This window comes from Esox lucius, chromosome 10 (assembly GCF_011004845.1).
Source record: "Esox lucius isolate fEsoLuc1 chromosome 10, fEsoLuc1.pri, whole genome shotgun sequence".
In the NCBI taxonomy this organism is placed as follows: domain Eukaryota; kingdom Metazoa; phylum Chordata; class Actinopteri; order Esociformes; family Esocidae; genus Esox; species Esox lucius.
The window spans coordinates 20,741,811-20,759,201 of NC_047578.1; the positions used below are offsets into that span (position 1 = coordinate 20,741,811).

At 44.3% G+C, this 17,391-nt stretch overlaps 1 protein-coding gene across 1 annotated transcript in view; it reads left to right on the forward strand.

Moving 5' to 3' along the window:
* Positions 1-13,695, forward strand: part of atp1a3a (ATPase Na+/K+ transporting subunit alpha 3a) — a 31,345-nt gene extending 17,650 nt beyond the window's left edge. The window contains exons 8-21 of the mRNA XM_010901455.5: positions 606-874; positions 2,107-2,305; positions 2,845-3,089; positions 3,437-3,629; positions 4,246-4,558; positions 4,803-4,953; positions 5,269-5,437; positions 9,914-10,068; positions 10,320-10,443; positions 10,698-10,843; positions 11,093-11,223; positions 11,386-11,487; positions 11,896-11,987; positions 12,272-13,695. Coding sequence (XP_010899757.1) covers positions 606-874; positions 2,107-2,305; positions 2,845-3,089; positions 3,437-3,629; positions 4,246-4,558; positions 4,803-4,953; positions 5,269-5,437; positions 9,914-10,068; positions 10,320-10,443; positions 10,698-10,843; positions 11,093-11,223; positions 11,386-11,487; positions 11,896-11,987; positions 12,272-12,300 — 2,318 coding nt within the window. The 3' untranslated portion in view covers positions 12,301-13,695. The remainder of the gene's footprint in view (positions 1-605; positions 875-2,106; positions 2,306-2,844; positions 3,090-3,436; positions 3,630-4,245; positions 4,559-4,802; positions 4,954-5,268; positions 5,438-9,913; positions 10,069-10,319; positions 10,444-10,697; positions 10,844-11,092; positions 11,224-11,385; positions 11,488-11,895; positions 11,988-12,271) is intronic.
* Positions 13,696-17,391: the final 3,696 nt, after the last annotated feature.

Below are 17,391 nucleotides of genomic sequence, written 5' to 3' on the forward strand. Positions count from 1 at the left end.
AATAAGACAAGTGTAATATGTTTCTGTCTGCTATCTATCCACCGAGCAGTCGCTCCACTTAGTCTTGATTCCTACCCTTGCTGTGAAGTCTACACTGTTCCGAACTTCTAACAAAAGTTGAACAGGTATGGCTTCTTCATAAAGACCACAACAGTAGACAACTGTTTGTTCAGAATTGTTTTGTAAACTGTTGCTCTTCAACATTTGACAACAGCAAAACATTGATAGTCCATTGTTGGCTATCGCCTCTTAGCGCTGGTCAGATTTAATACAGTCTTTAGACGTTGTACCACTTGTTCCCTGCAGGCCAAAAATAAATTAAAGCTCTATCGTTTTCCTCATAGAATGGTGTATGTCGCCCCCATGTGGCTGAAACTATGAATGTAACATTTCCTGGAAGAAAAGCTCAGCAGTTCCAAATAATACGTTTTATTTAAAGATTACTTTAGGGCCATTTACTATAAAGGGGTGTTTTAAAAATTGTATTAAGGACATGATTAAAAACTGTGTTTTACATTGTTTTGAGGCATCTCATACACAACAGCAAATATTAATGAATAAAGTGTGCATACCGAGATATGGCCTTTCCTCCTCGCCGTCACCAGGCACGGCGCGCGGCATCGTGGTTTGCACCGGTGACCGTACCGTCATGGGCCGCATCGCCACGCTCACCTCAGGTCTGGAGTCAGGCAAGACGCCAATTGCCAAGGAGATTGAGCACTTCATCCACCTGATCACGGGCGTGGCCGTGTTCCTGGGCATCACCTTCTTCATCCTGGCCGTCTGCCTGGGCTACACCTGGCTGGAGGCGGTCATCTTCCTCATCGGCATCATCGTGGCCAACGTGCCCGAGGGACTGCTGGCTACTGTCACTGTGAGGGGGATTTCTGGGGGATTTTTTGTATTGTGTGTGGTAATGTGGGGTTGGAAGGTTATTGAGTGTGGGGGGATCAGGTTTGTATGCAAGGTTGCAGAGTTTTAGCGTGGGTGTTCATGGCTGGATACATGAGTGTGGTGTTTTGCTGTGTGTTTCTTTACCTGCCTCTATTAAGCTCTATGGCCTTTATTCATCTCTATGTTTCCGTTCTCTGTGTTGATGGCCTCTATTCATCTTTATGTTTCTGTTCTCTGTGTTGATGGCCTCTATTCATCTTTATGTTTCTCTTCCCTGTGTTGATGTCCTCTCTTCATCTTTATGTTTCTGTTCTCTGTGTTGACGGTCTCTATTTAACTCTTTGTGTCTGTTTTCTACCTTGGTGGCCTCTAGTAATATCTATGTGTCTGATCTCTCTTTTGGGGTTTGTGTGTTGCTGTATCTCTGTGCCTTTACTTCTATGTGCTCCTGTATCATATGTGGTTCTGCATCTCTGTCTGTAACAGGCTCTGGCTTTAGTGTCCATGTGTCTCCTGTGATCTGTTAGTTTGTCTCTTTCTCTCTTCCTCTCTCTCCTTCCCGGTCTCCTTCCCGGTCTCCTTTCCTCTGTGTCCGTCTGTTTTAGGCCCTGTCTTCGCCTGGGTCATCCGTGTCGCCCTCCGGTCAGTTGTCTCCTGTGACAACTGTTAAGAGACTACACATATACTAGGTTCATGTTAATGTAAACTGTAGGACGTTGCTGCTCTCGCTGCTTGCTAGTTCACTCCAGTTGGCACTTGATATGTTCTGCCATATTTTGGCCGTGGCATGAGTAACCATCCTTCTGAATTGCACGCCCGGGCTGTGATATGTCACGTAGCATTGGGTTTGACTGAATGCTACGTGACATATGGAGAGTAAGGATGTGAGGGCTCTGTACAGGTTTGCACTCCTCTAGGTCTCAGGGGTTCGGGCACTATTCACTACGTGGCATTATTGCACCCCTGAAACGCTATAGCGAATTCAGATTCAGTCTTCACACACATTCTGCCAAATTCCGTCTGTGGTAACTTAGGATCATAGACTCTCTATTTCAAACAGGCTGTTGTTCAGCGCTACAGAATTGAATCTAGCCCTATGCCATCAGCTGGTTTGAGCGTCTCTGGGGAATCAACACCTAGAGTTGTGCATCCCGTTTTTCCCGTCTTTCTTTCTCTCCCTCTCACTCTTGTTCTCCTTTTTCTCTCTCCCAGGTGTGCCTGACCCTGACTGCCAAGCGCATGGCTCGTAAGAACTGTCTGGTGAAGAACCTCGAGGCTGTGGAGACACTGGGATCTACCTCCACCATCTGCTCCGACAAGACTGGCACCCTCACCCAGAACCGAATGACCGTGGCCCACATGTGGTTCGACAACCAGATCCACGAGGCCGACACCACAGAGGACCAGTCTGGTGAGAGACAGACGTTTCATTTCCCTCAACTCTTGTGTTTAGCCAGGTTTGTTTTCCATAATATGAAGGTGAATACATATTGGGTTTGCATAATGCTATCACAGTTATTAAGATGATGTTTGTGCCTGTTGAGGTGATTTTCATTGACAGCCAGAAACTCTCTGGATCCCAGTCATTGTTATTTAAATCCAGTTCGGTACAATGCATACATAAAGACAATGTGCTGGAGTACCGAAACAAAACCTCACTTTCCAAATTCTTCCAGACGGCTGTGTTAATGCAATTCATCTGAATGGAATTAGACATCAAGATGTGGCCCCAGGGCTGATCAAGCAAAGGTTTGAGACCAATGTGTTAGGAAATAACTAGGCCACTCAAAATGGGCTATTGCTAATGTTTCTTAAGCTCGGCGTTTGCATTTTTAATGATAGTACATTCCCCTTATGCTGCCTCAACTGAGTCTTTGGGGGGGGGGGCGTGGAACACCGGGAACGCTTCGAGCACATGTCTCACCCCCCCCCCACCCCTCTTCTCCCCAGGCGCATCCTTCGACAAGAGCTCGGAGACGTGGCTGGCTCTGGCCCGCGTGGCCGCCCTGTGTAACCGGGCGCAGTTCAAGGCGGCCCAGGACCAGCTGCCCATACTGAAGAGGGACGTGGCGGGCGACGCCTCCGAGTCGGCCCTGCTCAAATGCATCGAGCTGTCCTGCGGGAGCGTCAAACAGATGAGGGAGAAGAACAAGAAGGTGGCCGAGATCCCGTTCAACTCCACCAACAAGTACCAGGTGAGCGGACCGGCGTCCATCGCATGGATCAGACCAGCGATGCCGATCTAGGGTCAGGTCCCAACTTTAACTGTGTTATCTTATGGCTAAACTGATCTTGAATCAGCCCCTTTATTAAGAGACTATTGATACTTCCATACAGCCCCAGGTCTTCAGACAGTCTACCCCAATGTAAGTTTATCCTACTGTGCTATATATAGATCTGGAATCATTGATGTAGACGGTTTAGAATCCCTGTCATGAATTTGCTATGCCTTCTAGAGTAAAAGAAAAGTCAATGATTTGGACATTTAGTTGGGGTTTGAGAAAACGGTTTTCTTTCTAAATCTTTAAATCCCTCCCTACAGCTCTCTGTTCATGAGACAGAGAATGAGGAAGACAACCGCTACCTGCTGGTGATGAAGGGGGCACCGGAGAGGATCCTGGACCGCTGCTCCACCATCCTGATCCAGGGCAAGGAGCAGCCCATGGACGAGGAGATGAAGGATGCCTTCCAGAACGCCTACATGGAGCTGGGAGGACTGGGCGAGAGAGTCCTTGGTGAGAAACAGAGGGACACAGAGAAAGAGATGGCAGGAGAGGACAAACCACAAAATGTATTTGATTTTTTAAAGCCCTTTTTGTATCATCAGTTGTCACACACTGCTTGTACACCCAGAGAACCCCAAAAACAAGTAACAACAGGTAATTAATGCATGTTAGCTAGGAAAAACTCCCTACTGTGGTCAGAATCCAGGAAGAAACCTGGACTGGCCAATATACAGCTCCGGAAAAAATTAAGAGACCACTGCGCCTTTTTCTTTCCTTTCCAAAAAAGTTGAAAAGGAAGGTTTTGAGAGAGGAACAGAAGGGTTAAATTTAAAAGACCACTGCACCTTTTTCTTTTCTTTCCAAAAAAGTTGAAAAGGAAAGTTTTGAGTGAGGAACAGAAGCATTCAATTTGCAGTGGTCTCTTAACCCTTCTGTTCCTCTCTGAAAAGGAAAAGGTGCAGTGGTCTCTTAACTTTTTACGGATCTGTTTATACATATTGGTGTGTTCCGAAAATACAGGTGAGCTGTAGCTAGAGCCTTTACGCGGGCCGCAGGTGGACTTTGGACAAGGACAGCTAGGAGACATCAGACACACCGACGCTGATTTCGAACCGTCTCTTCCCAGGTTTCTGTCACCTTCTGATGCCAGAGGACCAGTACCCCAAAGGGTTCGCCTTCGACTGCGACGACGTCAACTTCACCACGGAGAACCTGTGCTTCGTGGGCCTCATGTCCATGATCGACCCCCCCCGCGCCGCCGTGCCCGACGCCGTGGGGAAATGTCGCTCCGCCGGCATCAAGGTCATCATGGTGACCGGCGATCACCCCATCACGGCCAAGGCCATCGCCAAGGGCGTGGGCATCATCTCCGAGGGCAACGAGACAGTGGAGGACATCGCGTCTCGCCTCAACATCCCTGTCAGCCAGGTCAACCCCAGGTGGGAGGTGAACTCATTCTGAGTGCCGAAAGTCTGATGTTTACTTGACTTAGTCCCTCAAAATGTCAGTCAGTTTGCCAGTTAGTCAGGCAGTCAGTCTGCCTGTCAGCCTGCCTGCCAGCCAGTCAGTCACCCCCACCTACACACACGTTCACTTAATCAGCAAAACACTATTTGCATTTCTCTGTGTGTGTATCGGCAAATTAAAAAACCACCCGCCACTCCCTGTCAACCCGTGTTCCAGGGACGCCAAGGCCTGTGTGATCCACGGTACGGATCTGAAGGACCTGTCCCAGGAACAGATGGACGACATCCTGAGGAACCACACGGAGATCGTGTTCGCCAGGACCTCCCCCCAGCAGAAGCTCATCATCGTGGAGGGCTGCCAGAGACAGGTGAGGCACACACAGACAGATGCTCACTCAACACACACACACACACACATGCAAATGGACATGCACACAGTCACATCTGCCTTTCTTCACATAGTTGAGCCATGCTGTTTTGGTTACACATAGTGTTGGGGTTTCATTGTAATTTATTAGATATATAACACTTTGATAACTGTGGAAAAACCTGAATAAATATATATTGTACAGTATTTTAAATAAACTAGATCTCCACTACAACAACTCCCCACACATTCTACCATACAAAAGCAGATCAAGGGGAGGCATTTCACACTATTCACCAACATCCCCGTCTCTCAGGGCGCCATCGTGGCTGTGACAGGGGACGGCGTGAACGACTCCCCCGCCCTGAAGAAGGCTGACATTGGCGTTGCCATGGGGATCTCCGGCTCAGACGTGTCCAAACAGGCCGCTGACATGATCCTGCTGGACGACAACTTTGCCTCCATCGTTACTGGTGTGGAAGAGGGTGAGAGAAAAATAAAAAGGACAGACATAGAAAGAGAGAGGGAAAGAGAAAGAGAGAGAATAAGAGAAAGGAGAAGTCGTTCAGGGCAGAAATTCAGGAGGAATGTTGATTTGGTTTAAGACTGAGCTGACACAGTCAACAAAAGACAGGATCATTTTTTGTTTGGCTAAAAATCTAAAAGGAGGCTCCACCAATCAAAATGTATTTATGTGTGCTACCTCTCTACCCCCCTCAGAATATCCTTACTACAAGGAAGAGAGATTTCCGTTCTAGATGAGGAGATCAGTAATAATCAAGCCCAGGGAAATGCCTGTACTGGAGAAGATACAGACACCTTAGACACACAGGGGGGGAAACACATAAATACAGTGGGGCAAAAAAGTATTTAGTCAGCCACCAAATGTGCAAGTTCTGCCACTTAAAAAGATGAGAGAGGCCTGTAATTTTCATCATAGGTACACTTCAACTGTGAGAGACAAAACTAGGAAAAGAAATCCAGAAAATCACATTGTAGGATTTTTTATTAATTTATTGGTAAATTATGGTGGAAAATAAGTATTTGGTCAATAACAAAAGTCCTTCTCAATACTTTGTTATATACCCTTTGTTGGCAATGACAGAGGTCAAATGTTTTCTGTAAGTTTTCACAAGGTTTTCGCACACTGTTGCTGGTATTTTGGCCCATTCCTCCATGCAGATCTCCTCTAGAGCAATGATGTTTTGGGGCTGTCGCTGGGCAACACAGACTTTCAACTCCCTCCAAAGATTTTCTATGGGGTTGAGATCTGGTGACTGGCTAGGCCACTCCAGGACCTTGAAATGCTTCTTATGAAACCACTCCTTTGTTGCCCAGGCAGTGTGTTTTGGATCATTGTCATGCTGAAAGACCCAGCCACGTATCATCTTCAATGCCCTTGCTGATGGAAGGAGGTTTTCACTCAAAATCTCACGATACATGGCCCCATTCATTCTTTCCTTTACATGGATCAGTCGTCCTGGTCCCTTTGCAGAAAAACAGCCCCAAAGCATGATGTTTCCACCCCATGCTTCACAGTAGGTATGGTGTTCTTTGGATGCAACTCAGCATTCTTTCTCCTCCAAACACGACAAGTTGAGTTTTTACCAAAAAGTTCTATTTTGGTTTCATCTGACCATATGACATTCTCCCAATCCTCTTCAGGACCATCCAAATGCTATCTAGCAAACCTCAGACGGGCCTGGACATGTACTGGCTTAAGCAGGGGGACACGTCTGGCACTGCAGGATTTGAGTCCCTGGCGGCATAGTGTGTTACTGATGGTAGCCTTTGTTACTTTGGTCCCAGCTCTCTGCAGGTCATTCACTAGGTCCCCCCGTGTGGTTCTGGGATTTTTGCTCACCGTTCTTGTGATCATTTTGACCCCACGGGGTAAGATCTTGCGTGGAGCCCCGGATCGAGGGAGATTATCAGTGGTCTTGTATGTCTTCCATTTTCTTATAATTGTTCCCACAGTTGATTTCTTCACACCAAGCTGCTTACCTATTGCAGATTCAGTCTTCCCAGCCTGGTGCAGGTCTACAATTTTGTTCCTGGTGTCCTTTGACAGCCCTTTGGTCTTGGCCATAGTGGAGTTTGGAGTGTGACTGTTTGAGGTTGTGGACAGGTGTCTTTTATACTGATAACAAGTTCAAACAGGTGCCATTAATACAGGTAACGAGAGGAAGACAGAGGAGCTTCTTAAAGAAGAAGTTACAGATCTGTGAGAGCCAGAAATCTTGCTTGAATTTACCAATGAATTCATTAAAAATACTACAATGTGATTTTCTGGATTTATTTTCAAATTCTGGCTCTCATTGTTGAAGTGTACCTATGATGAAAATTACAGGCCTCTCTCAAGTGGGAGAACTTGCACAATTGGTGGCTGACTAAATACTTTTTTGCCCCACTGTACAAGCATCAAATGTTCCCCTCCCCTCATATCCTTCCAGAAGGAACTTAGACAAAATCAAAAAACAAAATGGAAGACAACTACTGCAGCTCTGTCGAACGCTGGGTCTGTGCATAGTTAATGGAAGACTACGATGGGACTCCTTTGGCCATTGTACATACAGCTCAACTCTAGGCAGTGGTATTGTAGACTATGTAATCACAGACCTTGATCTAGTATCTCTCCGAGCATTCACAGTCAAACCACAACAAAATCACTGCATATCTAAAAAGGACAGAAACAAACCAGGAAGCCAAAAAGCCAGTTAACAATGAACAGATTCAATACCTCCTAGATAATTTTTTGTCTAACAACAAAAATGGTGTTAATCTAGCTGAAAAAATAAATACAATATCTGAAAAATTGGCATCATTATCCGATCTAAAGAATACAATTAAATACCGTTACAAAAAAAGACAAGGAATGGTTTGATCATGAATGCAAATCTATAATGAAAAAACTTAGAAATCTATCCAACCTAAAACATAGAGAGCCAGTCAACCAAGATCTGTGCCAACGTTACTGGGAAACCCTAAATGAATACTACAAACAAAATTGCAGAACAAAATGAGAAAAACACCTCAAACATCAACTAACTAAAATGGAAGAATCTATTGATTCAAACATTTTCTGGCAGAAACGGAACTCCCTAAACAAACCTGATCGAGAAGAATTGACCATACACAATGGTGACATATGGAAGAACCACACTGAAGAACTGTATAGAAACAAAACAATGAATTAAAAAACAAAAATAAATATATCAACAACTCAAAAAATCTCCCATCAAAGAAAGCCAGAACCCAATAACAGAAATTGAAATATTGGAAAAATGCAGCCCCTTAAATTCTAAAAAGCTTTAAAAAAAAAAAGCTTAAATAAAAGAATAAAATACACAGATTATAAAAGGACTAATAACACCAATTTTAAAGAACAAAAAGACAAATTTGATCCCAACAACTACCGAGGCATTTGTGTCAACAGCAACCTGGGCGAGCTATTCAGTACTATCATAAACAGATAGGTCAGTCGGATTGGATTCTTACCAAATCATTGAACCTCAGACCATATTTATACCCTTCAAACCCTCATTGACAAACATGTATATCAAAACAAAAGATTTTCTCCTGCTTCATAGATTTTGAAAAAGAAAGTAATTCTACTTAAACTAATTGAAAGTGGTGTGGCGGGAAACCATATGATTTTATTAAATCAATGTACACCATTGCTTGAACAATGAACAGCTCCAGGACTCACTCTGAATGACAAAGAAATACATTTCCTCCTGCATGGAGATCATCTTGTTCTACTGTCACCGTTAAAAGAGGGCCTGCAGCATCATACAGATACACTGCATCAGTTCTGCCAGACCTGGGCTGTGACAATCAATCTAAAAAATACAAAGATTACGATATTCCAAACAATCTTGATCCATATGTCAGGAAAACACACATACTTTCTTATTAGGCACCACTGACATAGAACACACTCATGCATACACATATATGGGACTAAAAATGAGCTCAGGGAACTTAAACCTGGCTGTGAATGAACTGAGAGATAAAGCAAGGAGTGCTTTCTATGCCATTAAAAGATGTATCAAATTAGAGACACTAATTAGGATCTGGCTCCAAATATTCAAACCTATAACTGAACCAGTTGCACTATGTGAAGTGTAGTTTGGGGCCCGCTTACAAAACTAAAATTTGACAAATGGGACAAACACCCAGTTGAAAGCCTACATGCAGAACTCTGTAAGAGCATCCCGAGAGTCCAGAAAAAAACTCTGAACAACGCATGCAGAGCAGAACTAGGCCAATTCCCTATTCTGATTAATATACAAGAAAGAGTCACCAAAAGTTATTTATAAACAAGCCAGCCCCACTTCCACCACTACAAACCCCTCCAACGCCAGAACGAAACCATGGAGATCCTGAAACTAAGTCCAGAAACCAAAACCAATGCAATAAAACATCAGGACCGCACTCAGATAATGGCCCAATCCAATTATTAAAAAACAAAAAGAAAATTATATCACCTATTGTAAAAACACCACAAGAAATCAAAGCAAACTTCAATACTATCTGGCCCTAAACAGACAGTATACAGTAGCAGACTATCTGAGCACTGTGACTGATAGGAAACTTAGAAAAACAGACTCCATATGTACAGACTCCATAGAAACAGGTCGTTACAGACAGATCTGGCCACCCAGAGAGGACAGGTTGTGCTCCTTCTGCCCAGGGAGGACAGGTTGTGCTCCTTCTGCCCAGAGAGGACAGGTTGTGCTCCTTCTGCCCAGAGAGGACAGGTTGTGCTCCTTCTGCCCAGAGAGGACAGGTTGTGCTCCTTCTGCCCAGAGAGGACAGGTTGTGCTCCTTCTGCCCAGAGAGAACAGGTTGTGCTCCTTCTGCCCAGAGAGGACAGGTTGTGCAGAGACGGCGGCGGCCACACTGCTAACTATGCGGTCCTGTTTTTACAAGGCTTTCCGTTCCTGTCGCCCCTGTAGGCCGTCTGATCTTTGACAACCTGAAGAAGTCCATCGCCTACACCCTGACCAGCAACATCCCTGAGATCACACCCTTCCTGTTCTTCATCCTGGTCAACATCCCCCTGCCCCTGGGGACCATCACCATCCTCTGTATCGACCTGGGAACAGACATGGTGAGACACACACACACACACACTCATGCACGCATGCACACTACATCCAGCGAAACAATTATACATAATTCAGGTGGTATGAAACGCCACACTATCACGCACTTACGCGGCCTGTTGCAGTTTGTCGTGTTTCTGCAATGCTACGACGCAATTTGAATGCGTCCTATATGACTGCACGGTTCGTGTCGCTGTCTGTCTGCGACGAGGGTGTCGGTTAGATGTCTTTCCCTGACCTTGCCACGTGTCCACAGGTTCCCGCCATCTCCCTGGCCTACGAGGCGGCCGAGAGTGACATCATGAAGAGGCAGCCCAGGAACCCCACCAGGGACAAGCTGGTGAATGAGAGGCTAATCAGCATCGCCTATGGGCAGATTGGTGGGTCTTTACAAGTTCGGCGATCCACGCAACTCCTCGTTTCTGCCTCACTCTTGCTATGTTTCAATGGTTTGCTCGGTTGCCTGAACTCCTTTCTGCTGTCAAACGCCACACACGGCCTACGGAGCTTAGTTTCTGTTCCTGAGGCATGTGGGGAACGATTGATCAGTGGAAGAATTCGGTGTGAATCACCAGGCCATTTCAAAGGGCCGTCCTTGATGAAGCTAACACGTCTTGGTTTTCTCTGTCGGTAGGTATGATCCAGGCGCTTGGAGGATTCTTCTCCTACTTTGTGATCCTGGCGGAGAACGGTTTCCTGCCCTCCCTGTTGGTTGGCATTCGGCTAAATTGGGACGACCGCTCCAACAATGATTTGGAGGACAGCTACGGGCAGCAATGGGTGTGCTTGATCTCCGTTCTGTTTTTTTTACTTTCCTCATTTCTCTCTTTCTTTTTCATTTTTTCTTTCATCTTGACTCACTCCAGCTTGTTGTCATTTTTTGTAACTTTTCTTTCATCTAATTGTCTTTCATCCAGTCCTCATTAGCTTCATATTATCAACCGCTCCCCCGGTCAGAACCATGACTTTCAATAGTCTCGAGTGTACCTCTCGTTCCCTGTTAACTCTCCATCCTCCCTCCCATGTCAGACCTATGAGCAGAGGAAGATCGTGGAGTACACGTGTCACACGGCCTTCTTCGTCAGCATTGTGGTGGTGCAGTGGGCCGATGTCATCATCTGCAAGACCAGGCGCAACTCCGTCTTCCAGCAGGGCATGAGGTCGGTGCCACTTATTGTCTTTGCACCCTTCTTTTATATTCGTAATAATGCAGACTTTATTATGGTTACACAACAGACTTCTCTTTATTTGAAGTAAGAGAATAGTTTACGAAGCCCCTCTACGAATCCAGGGTAAATGTTCAGATGTTGTTTTGTTCACAGGAATAAGATCTTGATTTTTGGGCTGTTTGAGGAGACAGCTCTGGCTGCCTTCCTGTCCTACACTCCAGGCATGGACGTGGCACTCAGAATGTACCCCCTGAAGTGAGTTGTCCTGCCTCCCTGCCCTTATTAACATCTACCAACAGCGCCCTCTACTGAGTAACGTTTATATAACAGTTCTCTGGCAGTACCACTCTGGAAGTACCACTCTGGGCTGATAATATTTGTATCCATGAATGGAAACAGAATTGAATCAACGTGTATAATAATAATGTCATAACCTGAAACAAGTTATTTTTATTTTCCATTGTATCTCGTTCTCTCATTCTCTATACCGTTCTCTCTCACATTCTCTCTCTCTCCTTCTCTCACTCTCTCTTTCACGTTCTCACTCTCTCCCTCCTGTTCTCTCTCTCATTTCCTCTCCTGTTCTCTTTCTAATTCTCTCTCCCGTTCTCTGTCTCTCCCGTTCTCTCTCTCATTCTCTCTCCCATTGTATCTCTGTCTCAGGCCCAGCTGGTGGTTCTGTGCATTCCCGTACAGTTTCCTGATCTTTGTTTACGATGAGATCCGAAAACTCATCCTGCGCCGGAACCCTGGAGGTATAGTTGTTCTTTTACAAACACACTTCCTGTACGCGCACAAGTCTGTGGCATGATGAACTACTCTACCCACAATTATATTTACGATTGATTTATGATTTAAGATGGAACCAGATATTTTTCACAGAATTATTGGACACATACAAAATACAAATGCTACAAAATATACACAAAACTATTCCTTGGTTCATGTTTTATTGATACAAATGTCGGCTGTTTCAGTTATAAATAATGTATCCTCCTTTCTCTCGACTCCCCTCCCCTTCTGTTTTTTTACTCCCCAGGCTGGGTGGAAAAAGAGACGTACTATTAAATGATCAATCCATTCTTTACTTCTCACCCCCCCGAAAATGCATCCCCCTCTTCTTCCTTCCCCTCCATCGTTGTCTCTCTAACCACAAACAACCCATACGTGAAACTGCATCACAAAACTCCCCCGTTTTCTCATCCGATATTTTCCCCTCGACATTGCCTTGGGGACCAGAGAACCAACCACAGAGGAGGAGAAGAACAGGAGGATCCAGCCAGATCCCTGCGCTCCTCGACGCCTCTGCCTTTTTTTCTAACTGAGGACTACAGCATAGTCAATACTGCCAATACTGTTCTAATGTTTACTATACTGCTATAGCACTGTTCTGGAGTGTATAAACTGCACTGTACAAAATACAGTTGTCATTTCTCTTCTCTGTCGACAACCTGGCAGCTGAGCGTTGCAGAATTGTTGTCGTTGTTCCACTCCCGCAATTCCTTCTTGACGTCCTTGCTCCGTCTACCAGTCTTTATGCACATAAGCCCTTTCAGCACCCCCCCCCCCCCCTACCCAAATACACACGCACGCTACCTGGACCAGTGGGTGTACAGGAGGACCCCAGGTTTGATAAACATGGACCACCATAGAGATGGATAAAGGTATCATCACTGACACCACTAAACATAGACCACCATAGAGATGGATAGAGGTATCACCACTAAACATGGCCCACCATAGAGATGGATAGAGGTATCACCATTGACACCAGTAAACATGGACCACCATAGAGTCACACCTGTTCATGCATAGACATAGCAAGTGAGGCCATATCAACGTTAAAGTAGTACCCTATTGTGTATAATTTGTTGGCAAGAGGGATCAGTCAATGAAGTTGGAAGTCCCACCCTCTTGACAAAATTAAAATGATAGATGGCTTCAGTTGCGAAGTCCATGTTTTCCCCAGTCATGTCCTCTAAGCATCTTTATGGAATGGCTCATTTTTGTGGAGTAATCACCCACGCCCTCTAGATTGGATGGGTCCCCTCCTGTCTGCCCGCGGTTCCCTCGCTCCCTCCCGTTTTTCTGCCAATGTTGTTGTTTTATAATAGAAGACTTGAGTGCTTTTTGTTGTTGCTTTTTTTTTTACAGTGGTTCGTACAATTTCTGAGTTTCTCTTTTTTTTGTGTTAGAAGTGACTCAAACACAAAAGACTCCCTCTCTTTCTCTTCCAGACCACCCCCCCCCCCCAAACCTGTTTCTCTGTCTCTATGTGAGCACTGTGCATACCTTCTCCATTCTTGTAACCCGCCCAACCCACCCAGTTAAAATGAATACAGTCTTTTTGTGTGCTAGGAAAAAGAGATGTCATTATTTAAATATGTGAACATTTTAATTAGTCACTGTACCTTACATGCGAAAAACAGCAGCAAAACATTAAATAAAAAAGATGGATCTGTTTGTTTTTGTTTGGTCTCGGTCTGTGTATGTGGGGGCTTTGTCAGGATAAACCAGACGGTGAACACGTCTTTCACACTATAAGTGCTCCTTATACCACTTTTAAGCAGACAAAATATCTCAAGCTAAATACCAGGGGGCATTGAAGGCTTGACTGTAATGATATGTGTTGGGAAAACTGATCATTACTGAGCATTACATCTTACACTTATTTTTGCACGCAACACAGAACCATGCTCCACTGCTTTTGGAAAACTAGGCAAATGAATAATACAGTTAAATTAAAATCACATCACTCACCAGCTCAGCTGAAGATATATTGGGAGTGATACCCACGGTTCTCTTTGTATACCAACAAGGAGATTACAGAACATTAGGTCCTTACAGGTTTAGTGTATGAAAATCCTGACAACACACAAGAGCTGTCTGAACACTTTTTAGAAAAACATTTCAGTCCAAACGACATACTCTGCTTTCTACCCCTGGAGAATAATACCCAGGGAAGCGTAGAGGACCAAGAGCTTGATTTCTACTCCGCTGAATAATGAGTTTTACTCCCAAGTCTCACGACAACAGTCACACTTCATCAATGTATCTGAAGGCTTGTATTAAGGTCTCTTGTTACATGCAGTGTCCACAAATGATCTGAAACAAACTGTGATTAGTATTCATGAACCACAAATTGAGCTGTATTAAGTTAATGTTTGTATGAAAAATACATTTTGCATGTATGTTGATGCCATAAGCCTTATGGTCAGTTTAAAGGGTGTGCATATCTAAAGGTTTTAACTGGGTTTTTCATAGGTTTACCGCACTGGGTGTGTGTGTGTGTGTGCGTGCGTGCGTGCATGTGTGTGTGTGTGTGTGTGTGTGTGTTGACTTAGTAATGGTCTTCTGAACGTGTGTGAGAGGGAGAGTTTGTGTCTAATGAATACTATTACAGGGCTGAGAGAACCAATGAAGGTTTGCCTATTTTGCTTGCACACACGGACACAGACACAAACACACACATAAACACACCTCTATCCTGGGGATATAGGTGACCCTGTTTTTGGCTGGACACAGCTTTCAAGACCTTCTCTCTCTTGAGACAGTGTCTTGTGATCTCTCTCCACTGTCCATCAATTACCGGGGACCAGTGTCACCTAAATGGACGCATTAAAACCCTTCGTTGTCGCAGTACATGCGGTTCTGCAGCAGTCACGGTCGCCTAGGGCCTTTGTGAGCTTGGAAACGCACCACACATTTAATTGTCCCGCACACACATTTTCTAGCTGCCCCTCATAACAATAAAACGCAATTCACAAACACATACACAGTACAGCCGGCCTCTGCTTAATAAAACAGAACAACATGCCTCGGAGCTAGCGGGCTACCTCTCAGCACAGCACAAAATACGTCCGCTCATTATGATGCGCGCGCACAGTCACTTGCGCCGCATCGAACGCACGCGCTGCATCTCTCTCTCTCACACACACACACACACACACACACACACACGGTCTCTCTTTGTCAGCCATCCTCCCCCCTTCCCCCGTAATCTCTCCACACCGTGCCCCCCTCACTCGCGCTCCACTGTTCTGTGAGATGGAATATCGATCGCTCGCCTCTGCGCGGCATTGAGGGGGGAAAAGGGAGGGTATGGTCAGACATGCTCCAAGGTCGTTTCCTTGGCAACTGGAGGATGGGTCAGAGGGTTGCCATGGCTCCTAGGTCGCAGGGGTCAGGTGGCAGGGGGAGGGGTCAGGGGAATCTGTTCTGGTGTCGCTTAATGGGTAGGGGTAGGTGGTGGTGGTGGGGGGGGGGGCTCCTGCAATATTGGAGTTGTTAGTAATGAATGTGTGGATAGACGTGTGACACTAATGTTATATTACAGTTGAGGACTGTCTTTATATGACATACAAATACACACTTGAGTACACACACATTACAACATCTTATACATGTATAAATGACACAATGTGATTTTTTTAAACATTCAACAACAAAAAACTAAAGTAGAAACTTCTGAAATGTCAGTGACAATTGAGAAATTATTAATAGACCCCTAGGTATGGACTTGACGAAGTGTGAAACTATATAATTGTTAAGAAATGTGCATTCTCTCTTGGCCTTGCTGTTCATTCTGGGTTAAGAGCCATCATCAGTGTGTTAAGAGCATTTTCAGATACAGATGTCAGAGTTCAAGCTGTGACATCCTCCATATTTCGGATGGGGCTGGTCTTCTGGGTGGGGCAAACATAGAAAAGTGTGAGGTTCAATTACTTTTGCCAGACAGAAAAGACATAGGTAATTGTAGATTTTTATTGGTATTAAAAAGGGGTTCAGATTTTGATTTGGTGCGAGGCCATTTAGCATTTTTTCCCCAATATGAATTGTGGGTACTCTAAGAGATAACACTGGAAATGAATACCAAAAACAAGATGGTGGAACCCATCATTTGGATAGTTTGTTGGAGGTAAATCTAACATGGATAGGTTACCATAGCAAGACTCACGATTATCCATAGCTGTACAATTAACCGCCCAACCATAAAATGCGTTAGAGGGTGGGCAATGTATGTGTCAACGTCTTTCAAATGTACAGAATTCGTTTAGAAATCGCAGTAGCATTGTAAACATACCAACGTACATACAGTTCTCTTGATTTTTATTAAATGCTGAAATACTTGTAAAGAAGGTAAAGGAAAATTAAACCTGTAAAACCTTTGACCGCTAAATTTGTATTGGATGACATTTAAGATGGAATAGTAAATTTTTTGACGTTTGACGGATAGGTCCGTATACATAAAAGCATCCGCAGGTTAAATTAAAGTAATAGGAACATTTTGAGATTTAATCCATTCGATAACGGTAAATGAGAGTGTAGCTGTTGCCATAAAAATAAACTTCAAACCACTGTATTTCATTACGACGACCCTATTCATAAACATAATAGGGCGGGTAAAATAGTTACGGAAAGTTTTGTCTAGTTTCACCACCAATCACAAACTGAATTGATCCACTCAGATTGCAGAGAGAGTTTGCAGCCAGAAGATGGCACTGACAGCCCTCCTCCCATGCAAACAACTGTTAACTGCTTGTTAAGCTACATCTACATAGGCAACAAAAAGTTCATATAATTTTGTACCTGAAAATGGACAAACGTATGCTATAACAACTTTATAATTGCTATGTGATCTATATATTGAACAAATATTGGTTATTTGGGGATGAATCATACAGGTTATATCTCTGAAAGAACTTACCAAGTCAAAGTTAATCATTCATAAGAGCCTTTCTGGATTATTTTTAGTCCATAAGATCCTGTTTTCTCCATAAATGTGGATATTTAAAGGCGCGCTTGAGGAAATGTTCTTAGAAGCCTTCATTGATTCTGTCTCAAGGTAGGCGTATATACTTGTAATTAGTAATCACTTCACACTGGCTGTAGTTTTTCCCAATCTCCACAATCTGTTGGCCTAAATCCATTAACAGGCCAGAGGCCTTGGTTTTGGGGTCTGAGGTGGTTTACAAGACCTATGTTCATTTATGCTGATGTGATACCTTCTGCATGTTGTTTGATAGCATATTTCTGTCTGAGCTTTCCAAACAGTTGTGAACCCTAGCTGCTATTAAAAAAAACATTGATATGTGAAATGTTTTTCAATGAAGTTTACATACATTTAGCGGGGGAATGTTCAACAAACCAGGGGTGACA